This window comes from Aricia agestis, chromosome 6 (assembly GCF_905147365.1).
Source record: "Aricia agestis chromosome 6, ilAriAges1.1, whole genome shotgun sequence".
NCBI lineage: Eukaryota > Metazoa > Arthropoda > Insecta > Lepidoptera > Lycaenidae > Aricia > Aricia agestis.
Window position 1 is genome coordinate 19,622,538 of NC_056411.1, and position 18,276 is coordinate 19,640,813.

The following is an 18,276-nucleotide window of genomic DNA, read 5'->3' on the forward strand; positions in this document are numbered from 1 at the left end:
GTCAGTGTCTGACTGTCTGCCATCTGTCAGAAAAAACCTAGGGTGTGTTCTGAATTAATGTAGCCCAGTATTCTGGCCAGACTCCGTTTTACTTCGGATCCTCTTACGCGTGGGAGGGCTTCTGGTTTATTTTATCTCTCTGGTTTTACGCATTTAATAAATATTCTTCATAATTTTTCAATGTTTAAATTGGATTGTTTATTATTGTGATTTTGTGTAATAAAGATATTTTATAAGTATTTCTATTACATATAACTGAAAATATAATATTTATTTACATGCCATACAATAATTACATTTTTTAATATTCATTCCGTCATCATACCATTTATAGTGACGGTTTTTTATATTTTTTATTTGAGCACCTTCAAGCATCGTCGCTTGGTGTAACTTGAGTTTCCCTGACTTTGAACTTGCCCGAGTAGTTAGCAGTAAGGCCAAGGCAGTCAGCAACTCAGCACGCTGGTTTTATTAGTCAGTAACTCCGCGACGCGGGCGCACTCATGTTTTTCCCGCTCGTCGCACTCGCCCTGACCGGGGTGACAGCTTACAACGCTTCCGGTAAGTTTTTTTTTTTAATGATATAAATGTGGCAAATGAGCAAACGGGTCACCTGATGGAAAGCAACTTCCGTCGCTCATGGACACTCGCAGCATCAGAAGAGCTGCAGGTGCGTTGCCGGCCTTTTAAGAGGGAATAGGGGAGGGTAGGGATGGGAAGGGAAGGGAATTGGGTCTCCGGTAAAGTCACTCACTCGGCGAAACACAGCGCAAGCGCTGTTTCACGCCGGTTTTCTGTGAGAACGTGGTATTTCTCCGGTCGAGCCGGCCCATTCGTGCCGAAGCATGGCTCTCCCACGTATACTCTCCTTAAAACTCCCCTTTGTAACCGTCTTAAAAAAAAGGTTATCAATTCGACCCGTATGTATGTTAAATTTTCAGAATAGCTCCGTTTTCGTATATGTTAGCAGTTAGGCTATATCAGCGTCTGAAAAAGTGTGCCAAATGTCAAAAGTGTTTGTATGTATGTTTTTATGTGTGTGTTTGTGTTCGCATATCTCCGAAACTACAAGCCCGATTTAACTAATTCTTTTTTGTTCCACTAAGCCTTGTTCAACTTAGGGAATACTGCAAGTTTCATCAAAATCGGTTCGGTAGTTTTTGAGATTGGAAATATTGAAGTAGGTTTAATTTTTTTAACAAAATATTCCGAACCTTTTCACGATCTTCACATAGGGTAGCTTCTTTGCATGTTTGTCTTTGTCGCTTAATATAATGTAATACTTTTTTTTTTCTTGTAATTAAGTTAAAAATTAATTTTACTAATTAGTTTTAGTTAACTTAATTATTGTATCTCCTACTCCTCCTAAATTTCTTCTGATTAATTTCGTTGCGGGTCCCAAGACAGATTTAGCTTGACCCTCGGGCATCCCTGAGATCATATCAAATCTCGTGTTTTCGTGGTTGGTTACCACTGTTGATCCTGGCGACACAGGAGTTGCAATGTGTGGTGGGCCTTTTCCCCGTTAAAAAAAACTTAATTATTGTGGTGTTATATTATACTGCCTGAACTTGGTAAATGCTCTGCACGTACTAAGGTACGTGCATCAGCTCTTGTTGACTATTTATGATCATTTCTATAAGTTTTTAATGTAATATGTACTGGTGTCCTTACAACAATAAATAAATAAATAAGAAGTGAAAAAGGGCAATGATAAGGAGTGTGAAAGAAGTATTCTGTGATAAATTATTTTTGAATTTAAATTATTGTTAGCCACGATAAATATGTCGACTGCTCCTAGGTAGACTATCGTAAGCCACAAAATGGTAAAATTCGTTTTATTGCGAAAATGCATAGAATTAAGTTAGATCTTTTAGGATCTTCAAGAAATAATATTAAATTCGAACTACAACTGCCTTTTTCTAAACGTAAACTGTAGTATTTTTCAAACGCCTCCGACGTTATTTATCGTTAGTCCCTTAGCGATAGTCTACGCGGAGTAATACGGGAGCTGATACCCGAATTTACACATCGTATGTATCAGTTGCGATTGTCTACGCCGGATGAACCCTAACGTATACTATAGTTTGTACCACTTACAATCGTTTACATTGGAACTTCTTTCGAAAAATAAATAGCAAGTGTAACTTACGATTTTTTTCGTTGGAATTTTAGTAATGATAAATATCGTATGATAATTATACAATATTCTACTACGGAAACTATTATTTTTTATTTATTGCATCTATATCTTACTAGGTTCTACGTCGTACTATTCATTAACATACGATATTTTACCGATCTTTTTTTTAAACAACTAATATTTATGAAATTAGGGGCAAACGAGCAAACGGGTCACCTGATGGAAAACAACTACCGTCACCCATGGACACTCGCAACACCAGAAAAGTTGCAAAAAGTCTGGAAATACTGCTGGTGGCAGTTTGTTTCAGGTTTACTATGAAAAAATCATCAAGGTGATGAGGATGGTATATTTTCCCATGGAACGATAGTGAAATGTTGCAGGAGGTACGATTACTAATAATAATTCCTAGGAGCATCTCCCATTGATACAGCAGCTGATAGAAAATGTAAAGCAGTTTGAGGGTAATTCCAAGGGGTCAAGTTTGTTTGAAACACTATGGCTGTCTTCAATCCAAGCTATCTTTCATTGATTACTATCCAGAGGGAATAGTTGGTATTTTGTCGCCTGTGCCCATAAGAACAGTATTCCACGTGAGGCCGAATCTTTGCCTTGTATACTATCTCGCTCTGTTAAGAATACTAAACTTATTTAAGGCTAACTTAGCCTTAGTCGTTTATTGCCCGAAAACGGGTCATTTTTTCGGGATGATAAGTATATCATGATCTTTCCCGGGATCCAAGGTGGGATACCTTAGATCATACCAAAGATCAGAAAAATTGGTTTAGCGGTTTGGGCGTGAGGTGGTAACATACGCATAGACACATAGACAAACATACTTTTACATTTATATTGTGTAAAAGTATATGTATACTTATAGTAATTATAGAAGTATACAATATACATGTGTATATTGTATACTTCTATAATAATATCAGAATGGGTATATATTGTACTTGGTTTATGTTTCATGATTTCTTTTTTTGGCCAGGAAACTTTCAGGGCTAGTATAGTATCCCAAATGATTCTCTTCCTATAGTCATATTCCTCATGTCAGAGGGTCGTGACTTCTCCTTTCTATGACCTTCCTCCTAATGATGTTACGCCAGCTTTTCTTTCCTATTTTTGGCCACTCGAAGAGCCTCGTAAACATTGGACTCATTAATTGTGATGTGGATTTCATAGGAGCAGTCCCAATCGTTAGTCCTAACGATTGAGACTGCGGTCCGAGGTCTTTCTCCCTCAGTCTCGCCAGTGACTATTTTAAAATTATCTCCTTTCTTTCTGGCTATGTGCCCATATTGTAATATATATTGAGACAGGTGGTAGAGAGCCTTATTTTTATGTTTAGCTTAGCCACGATGGACGCGTTAGTTCTGAAAGAAGTCCATGAAATTTGGCGCATTTTCCTTATCAAAGGCGTCCTATGTTGTGTCTGCGGTTTATAGAATTCAGAGTCCATGTCTTGGATCCGTAAAAAAATATAGAAAATATTAATAAAACGAAACTTGTTAATAATATGGAAAGTATTAACAAGTTACGTTATATTTTTTAAGAAATCTTTTTGTCACGCCAGGTTTTACGCATTTGAGATTTAGCACTCTTAGCCATTCCAATTCTTCTACGGATATCTTGTTCACAGGAGCCATTTTTCGTAATAGTGGACTCAACTGGCCTTCAGAACAATCCGCAACATGAAATAATATACCTATTACCTAGCAATGGTTTATGATTTTCTAGATGATTCCCGCAACTCCTAACACCAAAAATTCGTTTGTTTTGTGGATATCGTATATTTTACCGGTATAGAAAGTATCCTATGTCCTTTTCCAGGACTCAAGTATCTTCATACCAAATTTCAATAAAATCAAACGATTTTCGTAATTAATTTAATTTAACTATTGAAGTATGGATTGTGATGAATACTTATCTCATACTTTAAGTTATCCAGCATATCAAAGATTTTTAAGAATGTTAGAAAATTGCATTATTTCATAGAGCAGACCTTTTTTATTATTGATGCTTTGCAAGCCAACTTAGCTAATTACATACTATATTTTAGCACTTTTTTTTGTACATCATTAGTATAAATCGTGCCAACGACCTACTTCTAAAATTTAAAACACACTTTTAAAGGTAAACATATATTTTTTTTTGAAACGATAATTTATAATAATTCATTTTCTCAAACATACTATAAATTCGAATTTGGTTATTCCGCTGTAAATGAAGATATGTCTTACATACCGTACAAAAACGTTAAAGAAGTCCCCTGTATAGTATGGTATGTAAACGTTACTATATTTTACCAAGGAAAAATTTCAACGTAAACTGTGGTTAGTATCAGTTGCAATAATTTTGCGTTGTAGATTTTCCAAAGAATAATATCGCAACAACAATTTTAGCTAAACCAAACATATAATATAGTATTTTATTGCATATGTTAATACCTAACACTATTGTTGTTGCTCATGCCAAATTACATAACAATCGGTTGAAAAATGAAGTCGTGGTTCAAATTTGCAACTTCAAACGCTCCTCCTGTAAAGTTGTATTTTTGATGTTACGATAGTCTACCTAGGAGCAGTCGATGTACTAACACAAAATCAAACAAATTTTCTACGTGGATATTTTGCACGGAAAATAAAATAATAATTTACCTGCTGAGTCTAACTCGCACTATAACAGTATGACAAGAAAGTAGATGATATAATTATATTTTACTTGTTTTGTGTTGTCAAAAATAAATGTCTGATAATGTCGGGAGAAAAGACATCAACGCGTGTGAATCTCCAAGAAATAACTTTCTTTTGTTTAGGGTTCCGTACCTAAAGGGTAAAAACGGGACCCTATTACTGTGACTTCGATGTCTGTCCGTCTGTCTGTCTATCTGTATTTCTGTCTGTCTGTCTCCAGGCTGTATCTCAAGAAGCGCTATAGCTAGATCCTGAAGTTTTCACAGATTGTGTATTTCTGTTGCCGCCACAACAACAAAACATACTAAAAACAAAACAAAATTAAATTAATATTTAATTCCCGTACAACAAACGTGTTTTTTTTTTTGCTTTTTTTGCTCGATATCAATAATGGCAACAGGTAGGGACTTGAAATTTTCTCAAAGTCCGTAATTATACAAATATGTACTTTGATAATTACTTTATTAAAATAAAATAAAAATTTATGAGGGGCTCCCATACAAAAAACACAGTTTTTGGTCTATTTTTGCTCTATAACAGTACGGAAACCTTCGTGCGCGAGTCCAACTCGCACTTGGCCGATCATTTAATATATTTTCTTTCATTTACTACTGTGGTCGAAACAAACATAATGCTTTTACTTCGAAATCACTTTTTGATAGTGACTTCAATACTGAACAAACAAAAAATAAGAAAATTCAATATAAAATTTTCAAAATTAAGTTCGTGCCCATTAAATAGGTTTTACTTTTATTGATGCAATTAAACATAAAAAATAAAACATAAAATCCATTTTAAAAGCGTTTATTATATTATAGAAATAGAAATTATTAATATAAATTATATAATTATAATATAACTGTTCTGTATGTGTGTCAGTTGAACTCCTAAGCGGCTGAAAAGATTCGAATGAATTTTCCAGCCTGGCAAAATGTGCTGCAGGTAAGCAGGACAATGTCTATAGGGTCCACTAGTAGTTTCAGTCAATGTAAAGAAATATAAACGCAGACTGTTCTACAAGTAACTATATATAGGATTTATTTTTAATACTACGAGCAAAAAGTTTCAGAATACGATTATCATAACAATATCTTATATCTTTAAACGAGCAATTCTTGTATATATATATAATTGAAATCTCGGAATCGGCTCCAACGATTTTCATGAAATTTAGTATATAGGGGGTTTCGGGGGCGATAAATCGATCTAGGTAGGAATCATTTTTAGAAAATGTCATTTTCATCGAATACCGAGCAAAGCTCGGTCAAATAGCTAGTTTTACATTATACTCGTATCATCACAGTTCACACGTTTTGTGCCCTGAATATTTAAAGGTGATCGCACATTAAATATCAGCACGCACACGCCGAACGCACCGCATTTTAAATTTCGCTGTATGACGTGAAACGCGTATGTGCCGCATTTCATGTACTGTGTGGTGCGTTCGACGCGTATCGCGCGTACGGTGCTGACGAATGTGCCATCAACTTAATAAGCCGTTTACCTAATTATAATTTATATTATTAATACAAATAATATAAAAAAGTGTTTAAAACTCGACAAAAACTACATTTAAAATATTTTATTGTTTGTACACAAAAGTTTCAAATTAATTCTTGAAATTATAATCGTTAACCATACAGAAACACGGGTCGAAGGCGTACCTATACAACTTCCAAATTTTTTTAAGTCGGTTAATATTGTGATTTGTGTCTGAATGTAGTGGACTTTTGACATTATTATTAGAAGTTTTCGAGTGTTTATTGAAAACTTCAAGGAGCCAAATATTGCAAAATATGCAATGTCCAATTAAGCATAGTTAAAAATAAAAATGCACAACATGTGGATGAGGCTGGGGTAAGCAAAAAGTTAATCAGATTTTTTTTATTTTTAAGGCCATTAGTCCCTAAAGGTCGATGTCTGTCAGTACGAAAATCGACGTAAAGGATATTAAAATAATCATTATTATTTTTAACAAAAAATTAAAACCGACTTCCAAGGTAAAAACAATAATAACATCCTTCATGAACTAAAAAGTATTAAATAATTTTTCCTATCTAATAGTGCCTTTTTCCGAATTCGGCTAAAACTCAACTATTTCTGTACTCAATCTTCATCATTTTGAAGTCGGTGCCAGTTAAAAAAGTTTCAAATATTCTGGCAAACTGAAGATTCAGCTATCTGGTATCAAGGTGATGAGGATGGTATGTTTTTCGCGTGGGACGATAGCGAAAAGTTGCAGGTGGTATGATTCCGAACAATTCCTCAGAGCACTCCCCGTGATACAACCGATAGAGGATGCAGAGTGAAGCTACATCTCGGCGTAATTCCAAGGGGTCCAAGCTGTTTGAAACACTATGGCAGTCAACAATTCGAGCAGCCCTTCGTTGGATACGATCCAGAGGGAGCAGTTGGTATTTTGGCGCCCCTGCCCAGAGATGAGAACAATATTCCATATGAGGCCGAACCTGCGCCTTGTAGAGTTGTAGGTGTTGGTCCGGACTGAAGTACTGTCTCGCTCTGTTAAGAACGCCAAGCTTCTTGGAGGCTAATTTTACCTTACCCTCAAGATGATATTGGAACTGGACTTCGCTCGATATGTTGACGCCAAGTATCTCAATGCTAGGGGAGATGGCTAAGGATGTGCCCTCGAAACGAGGATAAACGACGATTTGTCAGTAAGAAATCTCATTCTAAGCAGTTTTTTAAACAATGAGTTGGTAAAATATAATAAAATCGGCCAAGTGCGAGTCGAACTCACCCATGGAGGGTTCCGTACCGTTATAAAGCGAAAGTAAGACGGTCACCGGCTGCTGCTGCAGCACGCTCGCTGCGCTCGCTCGGCTCCCTCTGTGTTGTGGTCTAAGTTCTAACCTAACCTACTCTTGGACTTTCTGGATTGTGTTTGTTTTTGTTTTGGCGGGAGGCTGCGTCCGTCCGTCCCCCCACTACGGTATTCGTGGTTACGTAGGCCTTCTGTTAAGTCGTTATCGAACCGCCCATTCCATCATTTTTATCTCTCATTCAGTTATTGGACTGCCCAATTATTTTTTATTACTGTCCATGTTTTACAGTCGCAATAATTAATCAACCGCCATAAAATTAAATAACTGCTCAATATTTTTTTAAACTGATCATAATAACATCTCAAATATTTAAATAACCGCTCAAAAAATTAGTTCCCATATTATAATAAACGTAATTACCCTAAAACATAAACTACATAATAGAACAAAAGTTCTGATAAAATTTTAATAGTCTAATTCAGCAACTCCACAGAATGTACATTTGTACAAGCTACTCTAATTTAACCAAATTATAAATAGTTTCTTTTAAACACATTAACTTATAAGTAGGGAATTATATCGTAAAAGAAACACAAGCACGAATATTTGTTCGTAATTTATTTATTTGACAACTACTTTGCTACATGGATATGTATTTATTTGACATATTTATTTATTTGACAACTACTTTGCTACATGGATATGTAGCAAAGTAGTTGTCAAATAAATAAATTTGGTGGATACCAATAGGAGGTGAATTTGTGTACGAATTCGGACATCTACCGGTCCCTAGCACTTGTAAGTTGTATGACTCGAGCGATCTTTACACGAAATATTTCTAGTATTTTGAGAATATACAAATTATTAGCAACAAATTATATCGTGCAGGAAACCGGTCTAGAACGCTTCAACTCCCAAGCGGCCACACGTGGTGTACGAATTCGGACATCTACAGTGTGTAACAAAAATAAGTGATAATACTTTAGGGTGTGTACGTGTTCCTTGTAGAGAGTTCACTGTGAAAGTAGCAGCGCTGAAAGACGAAAATTTTTTTTCACTTTTGTATGGGCAAAGGCCCGAGCGCCACGAGTTTCCCCATACAAAAGTGAAAAAAAATTTTGTTCTTTCAGCGCTGCTACTTTCACAGTGAACTCTCTACAAGGAACACGTACACACCCTAAAGTATTATCACTTATTTTTGTTACACCTGTATAACCGGTCCCACTCGTTCGACTCGAGCGATCTTTGCACGAAATATTTTTGAAATTTGAATGTGAAGTTTTGAGAATACACAAACTGTGTTACGCTCGTAAAAATCATATAATTCGGTATTATATTCGAAGATGAACTTTTCTCACATCCTGAGAATTATGCCCCAGGTGCGTGTGGTCTATGGCGCGGGCGGTTGCATACTAAGGTATCTATGACTATCTAGATGGCCGCCGCGGCCTGGCCGCTGCGGCTCGGCCGCTAGTGCGCGCCCGGCCTCGCGCCGCTCGGTTGACAGATTAAAGCGAGACGGCAGACAGTTATTGTACTAATGAACGCTAAACGCAATGCATAAGGTTGAAATTAGGTTGTTTTCCAGAATAGTAGGTAAATAATATCTCGGCAATTTCGCGCAGTTTGTATTACTTTGTATGGAAGTGAGACATGCATATTACTTTATCGAAGCAGCTTACTTCTCAGAAGTAATGTCAAATGTGTGCCTTACGTTCTGGAGCTAAGGCTGAATTTGTTATGTTTAAGTATCTTCGGAACCATAGTATACCTCGGTGCAAAATCTTGCGTTTTGGTAACATATGCTTAGGATGCTTCTTATAAAACCAAAATCACCATATTATGTTTCCATATAAATTTCGAGGAGTTCCCTCGAGTTTACTCATGGATCCCATCATCAGGTCACCACTTTTGTGAACATGGTACCAAATTGGAGTGAAACCTAATACAGCAAAACAAAAATTTCGAAAATCGGTTCACAAACGGCGGAGTAATCGTTGAACATACACAAATAAAAAAAAATAATCCACAGCCGAACATATTATAACCTCCTCCTTTTTGGAAGTCGGTTAAAAATGAAGCTACTCACAAAAAATTTGCTTGATATTTATCAAAAAAAATGTTCTAGGGCTTGATGATGACTATTAGGTCTTAGGCTAATACAAAACTATAGTTTAATGGAATTCATTTTTAACCGACTTCCAAAAAGTAGGAGGTTATAATATGTTCGTCTGTATTTTTTTTTTGTTGAAAAAGTTGTTTAATTTAACAACTTTCCTGTGTCCTTTGTCTGTGTTAAATTGACAGGAAAACTATTTACCTAGAATCTTATTTCTCAACTGTTTTATAGTGCTAGTTATTTATAGTGTTAATGCGATAACAACTCAGCATTATCAGCATAAAGCATTAGTTGCTAATCTTTTTAGGATTCTGTTCTCATTTTAGGTCTGCCTCCAGGTTATATCTCAAGAGCAAGGGCGTCGCCAGCCGATGGCGCAGGGGGGGGCAAGTTGACTTTACCTACTACAGTCTACAATTCATACTTTACTCACTCTCTATAAATGAGAAAAGTAGGTATGAATTGTAGGTAAAGTCGACAGCACATGAAACTTTTCACTTGTACTACGAGCCTTACATCTATTACCAGATTTTAATATTATAGTGGTCGTTGCTTTTGCATTATATTTGGCAACGTTTTTTAGAGTCTCTAGGGGGGGGCAGCTGCCCCTCCCTGCCCCCCCCCTGGCGACGCCCTTGCTCAAGAGCGTTACTAGCTATCTAGATTTTTCACATATTACGTATTACTGGTGCCGCTTAAACAACAGATACTTACCATAAAAAAAATAATTAAATATTTACTTAATTTATTTTGTTTTTTGGGCGGCAAAGGGGGCTCCTATCATGCAACAAACGTGATTTTTTGCAATTTTTGCTCGATATTTATAATAGTACTTGAAATGTTCACAAAATACACAGTTGTATTTATACTTTAATTAATAATAAAATTAAAGTAATATAAATTATTAAGGAGTCCCATCTACAAAACAATATTTAATCCCATACAAAAAACCCTTAGTGTGCGAGTCTAAGTCGCACTTGGCCGATTATTATTAAAGCAATAAATCGCTACCAGGCCATGCTGGCTAACCCTGAATTACACAAATAGATTTTTACGTAAATCTCCAACATACAATATATAATTATTGTCCGAAACACGTTTTGAAGAGATTTTTTAATTTTTTCATCTAAATTCTCATACATAAGTAATACCAAAATCATTTTCTCATACCAAAATATTTAACATGTTTGAGTCATTGTTCAGCTGAAAATAGTAATTACCTAGGTTCCTGCATAAAAATTGACTACAAAATATTTAAACACTAAAAAATTTATAAATAAATAGTAAATTTACTACAAAATATTTAAGCTTTAAAAATATTTTAGTACTTACTTACTTATTTAAATATTTTGTAGTAAAGGCGAATGCCCAATAATGTATGGACCAAAAACCCATAATCGATTGAAACCATTTATATGTGGCATAGTAGACTAATTATACTGTATCCCAAATACAATGTCCTTTTTGGATTAAACAATCACCGAGTACTTTAAAAACGATCGTAACTAATTGACTTTTCTTATAGGAATCTATGATACTCAGGACGACGCGATGCTACAAACGATAGTTTGGCGATTAGTACGCAGTAAAAACATTTTTAATACCGATGTACAGTGTTGTAATTATGTATTTATGAATTTAATGTTTATATATTTATCACTTCTATATCTGACAGTATAGAATGTTAGTTTGGTAAGTATAGAAAATAATCTGTTTACAATATGTACTGTTTTTTAGGATTATTAAGTACACAATATAGGTTATATGATCGTTTTTTTTTTTAAATAAAATAAGGGGGCAAACGAGCAAACGGGTCACCTGATGGAAAGCAACTATACTGTCGCCCATGGACACTCGCAACATTAGAAGAGCTGCAAGTACGTTGCCGGCCTTTGATGGTTTGTAGGTCGTATTGAAAATATAGTGACAGTTTATTACAGAGTTTTACAGTGCGCAGCGGAAAGTTACGCAAAAAACACACAGTGGAAGACTGGCACTCATTAAAGTGATGAGGATGGTATATTTTTTGCTTGGAGCGATGGCTAAAAGTTGCAGGTGGTATGATTCCGAACAATTTCTTAGAGCACTCCACGTGATACAACCGATAGAGGATGCAGAGTGAAGCCACTTGTGATTTAGTTTATTCTTAAAATATATTATATTTGACATACTTTTTTAGGGTTCCGTACCCAAAGGGTAAAAACGGGACACTATTACTGAGACTTCGATGTCTGTCCGACTGTCTGTCTCTAGGCTCTTACTCAAGAACCGCTATATCTAGACTTTTGAAATCTTCACAGATTGTGTAACAACAGATACTAAAAACTAAATAAAATTAAAATTCAAGGGAGGCTCCCATGCAACAAACTTTTTTGCACTTTTTAGCTCTTTTTAGCTCCTAATCTATAATGGCTATATTATGTAGACACATGATTTTATTACGAAATCCTCAATTTTGTATGTACTTTAATATTTAATCGCAAAATTAAAATAAAATAAATAATTAAGGGGGGCTCCCATAAAAAAAACATTTTTCCCTACTTTCGCTCTATAACGGTACGGAACCCGAGTCCGACTCGCACTTGGCTGATTTTTTTTTCTATTTAATTGTACATTATTGTCTATCAACATCGCTTTCACGAGAAAGATCACAAAAACAAAGGAAATAACTTGTTGATACAAACTTCGAAGTAGATACCACACCTACTACCACACTGTATCTCAGTATATTAGTGATCGATGATCTCAGATTTATTTTTTCAAATTATCGGTTTCGGTTATGGTTTAGAAAAAAATGAATTGCATATTTTCAATCTACTATTTATGCTCTACTTTTCTGTACATAAATTATTTTAATCGACTATGGGTTTTTTTGGGAATAGTCCTTTACTTTATATATATATATATATATATATATATATATATATATATATATATATATATATATATATATATATATATATATATATATATATATATATTTTTTTTTTTTTTTTAGTGTTTTGCTATATTTTTTAGTTTTGTAGTAAATTTTTGCGCAGGAACCTAGGTAAAATTACTATTTTAAGCTGAAAAATAGCTCACACATGTTAAATATTTTCGTATGAGAAAATGATTTTGGTACGTCTTATGGCCGGGTGCCATCGAATTTCTCATACATACGTAAAGAATTTCGATGGCACCCGGCCTCTTAAAATTAGAATGAGTGAATTTGTGTGAAACTTAAAATGAGAATGTTTCTCAGAAATTAGAAACCACTCTGGTTCTTCTCTCGTTAATCGTCACATTTGTTTATTTTTTTTAATATAAATCAAAATCAAAATCAAATCAAAATCAAAATCAAAATTGTTTTATTTCTGAATAAATTTAAAATAAATGTTTTCAGAAAGTCCTACATGATGCCTACCACCGGTTCGGGAACTAACCCGGCGAGAAGAACCGGCGTAAGAAACTCGCACGGGGCCCACTTTTTTACCAAAAAAAGTGAGAAAAAAATTAATCTTTTAAAATAAAGTTTACAATTTTGTAACTAAATATTATATACAATATCCACATACATAATTGTAAGTCCTATAATAATGAAGAAGTAGCCTTGCAAGAAGCCATCCTACTCCCAAGGTGTGCCATCGTTTATGAAATCATTGACCTTATAATAGGCTTTGGCACACAAACGTTCTTTAACTACTTTTTTAAATTTATTAATGGAAAGATTTTGAACGTTTTCTGGGATTTTGTTGTAAAGGCGTATACATTGACCTTTAAAAGATTTACTGACTTTACTAAGTCTGATCACCGGCATATCTAGCTTGTGCTTATTTCTAGTATTCCTAGAGTGAATGTCACTTTTAACTTTAAATTTACTTATATTTTTTCTAACATATATTACATTATCCAAAATGTATTGAGAAGCAACAGTTAGAATACCAATTTCTTTAAATTTATCTCTCAGAGATTCCACAGCAGACATTTTATAAATAGAACGTATGGCTCGCTTCTGCAGCACAAATATTGTATTAATGTCGGCAGCGTTTCCCCATAAAAGGATTCCATATGACATCCTACTATGAAAATAACTAAAATATACTAATCGTGCCGTATCTTCGTCAGAAATTTCCCTAATTTTTCTGACTGCATATGCTGCAGAACTGAGCCTACCTGCAAGATTAACAATGTGAGGACCCCACTGTAATTTACTATCAAGTGTAATACCTAAGAATACAGTGTTGTCTACCAAATTCATCTTCTCATCATTTAATACTACATTGGTTTGGACTTGCCTAACATTGGGCAAAGTAAACTTTATACATTTTGTTTTACTAGAATTTAAAAGTAAGTTATTAACATTAAACCAATGTACTATTTTTGAGAGAGCACTGTTTACCTCGTCGTAGTTCGACTGTTGTCGCTTCACTTTAAAAATAAGTGAAGTGTCATCAGCAAAAAGCACTATCTCATTATTATTATCCTTAACTAGATAAGGTAAGTCATTTATATAGATGAGAAAAAGAAATGGGCCTAATATAAATCCCTGTAGGACACCTAATTCTATTTTGGTTCCTTTGGACCTTTTACTATTAACCTCAACCCTTTGAGTCCTATTTTTAAGGTAAGAAGTCAAAAGGCTGAGAGCAGAGTCTTTAATTCCGTAGTGGCGCAATTTCCTGATCAATGTAGCATGCTCAACACAATCGAAGGCTTTGGAGAGATCGCAAAAAACACCTAAGGCATCCTGCGACTCCTCCCAAGCCTCAAAAATACTGCAAAGGAGTCCTATACCAGCATCCGTTGTGGATCGACCCTTAGTAAATCCGTATTGATTATCATGTAATAAATTATTAGAATTAAAATGTACTAGTAATTGTTTTAAAATAATTTTTTCAAATATTTTACTAAAGGTATAAGCAAGTTTAATCCTAAGCGACATTAAAAAAACCCGCCAAACAAGCCTAAAAAGTAATATTATAATATTTAATTACTTTTAAAGTTGTTCGGCAGGTTTTTTTGTAAAGGATCATGGGCATTTTGGTATATGTCTCAACAGAGATAAAATATATATCATTAGGTAGTTCTTAGTGAGTAGGTAAAAAAGTTATATGGCGCCAGCCCCTAGCAACTGTACTTTTTGAAATAATGTACAGTCAACGTACCGTATTTAGGCCGGCGTTACCGACGTAGTTTTTGTCGTCTGTGTTAGATTTATTTGCGCTTAGAAAGGTTACGAATGTTTTGTCTTAGACAGTACACCTTAGATTTACGCTCACAGTAGTAGTTTAACCCCTCCGTCATACTGCTCACCCTTGGACGGCGGAGCAGGTAACGATGACAGAACAGAAAATATAAATAGGAGATAAGTGTGTAGACATAAGACTGTATAAGTGTATAAACTGTATTAAGAACTTAAATCTCTTAACTTAAAATAAGGGACAAGAGCATTATTAAAAAAAACATCCTCGTTTGATGTGTAGGGGAGGGTACCTTAAAAAAATATATATTTTAAAGATCTTATACCATTTTGTCGGCATCATTAATAATATGTGCATTCGTGCCGAATTACAGCTTTGTAGGTCCTATAGTCTCTGAGAAAAACCGCGGACAGACAGACAGACGGATGGACGGACGGACAGACCGAAACAATAATATAATTGTTTTATGAACCCACAAGGATCAGTGGCAACTCTGCTACATGCATTGATAATATTTTTACCAATATAGACTCCTTAAAGAAAGAAGTCTTAAACATACTAAGCTCTGATCACTGTGGACAACGAGCTATTTTCCCCATGAACAAGAATTTCAAAAAAGTATGTAAAAACAAAAGTACTTGTATTCCAATTAATGATAAACGTATTGAGAAGTTTAGGGGTAAAATTATATCTAAGATTGGAAATTTAGAATATCATAGTAGTCCAGATATGACATTTGGTAATCTTTTCAAATTAATTAAAAACCATTTTGATACTACCTTCACCTCTAAGACAGTTGGAAAAAACAATAAGAGTAAATTTAGTGAATGGGCTACACCAGGTATTATGAAAAGCAGATTAAAACTGTATGACCTTTATAATGAAAGGACTATAAATCAAAGTGAACACTTTATAAACTATGTAAGATTATATTCAAAAATATTTAAACAAGTCTGCAGGGCTGCCAAATCTATTCACATTAGAAATAAAATTAAGAATTCAAAAAATAAAGTAAAGACAACGTGGCAAATAATAGCAAGTGAAACTGGAAGAGTCGCCAGTCACAACTCAAATTTTAAATTAAATATAGATAACAAAAATATAACTTCCGACAATGATGTTGCGACTGCTTTTGAGAAATTTTTCGCTGACATTCCAGTTTCAATTACAAGTAACCTAAAGGACTCTCCTGATGATGCTATATTGTTACTTAAAGAAAATGTAAATGAATGTGATATCGACTTTAGATTTAAAGAAGTAGGTCCTGAAGACATTTTAAAAACTTTCAATTTACTAAATATTAAGAACACTACTGATTTGTGGGGCCTATCAATGAAAGTTATTAAATCTATAATCGATGTTATCGCGCCCTACTTAGCGACTATATTTAATGATTGTATAAAAAGTGGCGTATTTCCTGATTTAATGAAACACAGTAAAGTTTTACCTCTTTTTAAATCTGGTAGTAAGTTGGACCCGTCTAATTTCCGACCTATATCTATTTTACCGACATTGAGTAAAATTTATGAAAAGATAATACTGAATCAATTACTAACGCACTTTAATATAAATAATATTTTACATAATAAACAATTTGGATTTACAAAGGGACGATCTACTACAGACGCAGGCGTTGAATTGATCAGTAGTATTTTTAATGCCTGGGAGACGTCGCAGGATGCTCTAGGAGTTTTTTGCGATCTCTCAAAGGCCTTTGATTGCGTGCAACACAAAACATTGGTCAGGAAACTCTGTCACTATGGCATAAAAGGCACAGCACTCGCCCTCCTAAAATCGTACTTGTCAAATAGAACTCAGAGGGTTGAGATAAATGGTAAAAAATCTGCTGGTGCAAAAATTGAAATGGGGGTCCCACAGGGGTCTATATTAGGACCCTTCCTGTTTCTTATTTATATAAATGACCTGCCATTCTTAATTAAAGATAAACATGGGATAGTATTATTTGCTGATGATACATCTCTTACATTCAATATCAAACGGCTTAATGCGTGTTATGACGAAGTAAATAATGCTCTCTCAAAGATTGTACATTGGTTTAGTGTTAATAATCTTTTACTTAATAGTAAAAAAACAAAATGTATTAAATTCAAATTGCCCAATGTAAGGCAAACGGAAACCAATGTGCTTTTAAATGGTGATGTTATGGAGCTAGTGGATACAGCTGTATTTTTAGGTATTACACTAGACTCCAAGCTTCAGTGGGGCCCTCATATTGCTGGGTTGGCCGACAGACTCAGTTCAGCAGCATATGCAGTAAGTAAGATTAGACAATTTTCAGATGAAACAACAGCACGTCTAGTGTATTTTAGTTACTTTCATAGTATTATGTCCTACGGCATTTTGCTGTGGGGCAATGCTGCAGATATAAATATAATTTTTGTGCTGCAGAAGCGAGCTGTGCGGGCAATCTACAAGTTGGCCCGTAATACTTCACTTAGAGAAAAATTTAAGGAAACTGGAATCTTAACTGTTGCTTCTCAATATGTCCTATCAAATGTATTATATGTTAAAAAGAATATATATCAATTCACGAAAAAATGTGATACCCATGGGAGAAATACTCGTAATAAACATAAGCTTGAAATTCCGGTGACTAGACTTACTAAAGTCAAAAATTCTTTTAAAGGTCAATGTATACGCCTTTATAATAAGATCCCAGAAAGCGTTCAAAATCTCTCAATTAATAGATTTAAAAAAGTTGTTAAAGAACGTTTGTGTACCAAAGCGTACTATAAAGTTACTGATTTCATGAATGATAGTACACCATGGGAATAAGGTCGCCCCCTGCAGAGCTGTTTCATTATAATATGTATAATAATTGTACATTCGTTGTATTTTATTTAGTCATAATGACACTGTTATTTTATAATAATATATTTTTTGTAATTTTCCATCTTTTTAGAAAAAGATGGCCCCGTGCGAGTTTCTTACGCCGGTTCTTCTCGCCGGGTTAGTTCCCGAACCGGTGGTAGGCATCTGTGTAGCCCCGACGTTCAGAGAATATTTGAAAAAATTTATTCTGAATAAAAATTTTTGAGTTTGAGTTGAGTTTGAATAAGGGTTCCTTGTTGACTACGGAACCCTACAAATAATCATGTTATAATGTAACGTGATGTTAACAGTACTAGAGATCGCCCAATGGTCGAAATTCGACCTTAATTTCAACAATATTAGGACTACTACCTATATTTTGTAAAAAATATTGAATTTATCATTTTTTTTCAACTCTTGTCTCTGGGACTTAGCTGATCTCAGACTGGCCGTGTAAGCATTGTCTAATAGTAATAGTATCTTAGATTCAATAAAAAAAAAACTATAATCCATTTTC

General features: G+C 34.6%; 1 protein-coding gene across 1 annotated transcript in view; it reads left to right on the forward strand.

The window, feature by feature from the left end:
* Positions 1-503: 503 nt before the first annotated feature.
* Positions 504-18,276, forward strand: part of LOC121728247 — a 40,982-nt gene continuing 23,209 nt past the window's right edge. The window contains exon 1 of the mRNA XM_042116387.1: positions 504-561. Within this exon, the coding sequence (XP_041972321.1) occupies positions 504-561 (58 nt within the window). The remainder of the gene's footprint in view (positions 562-18,276) is intronic.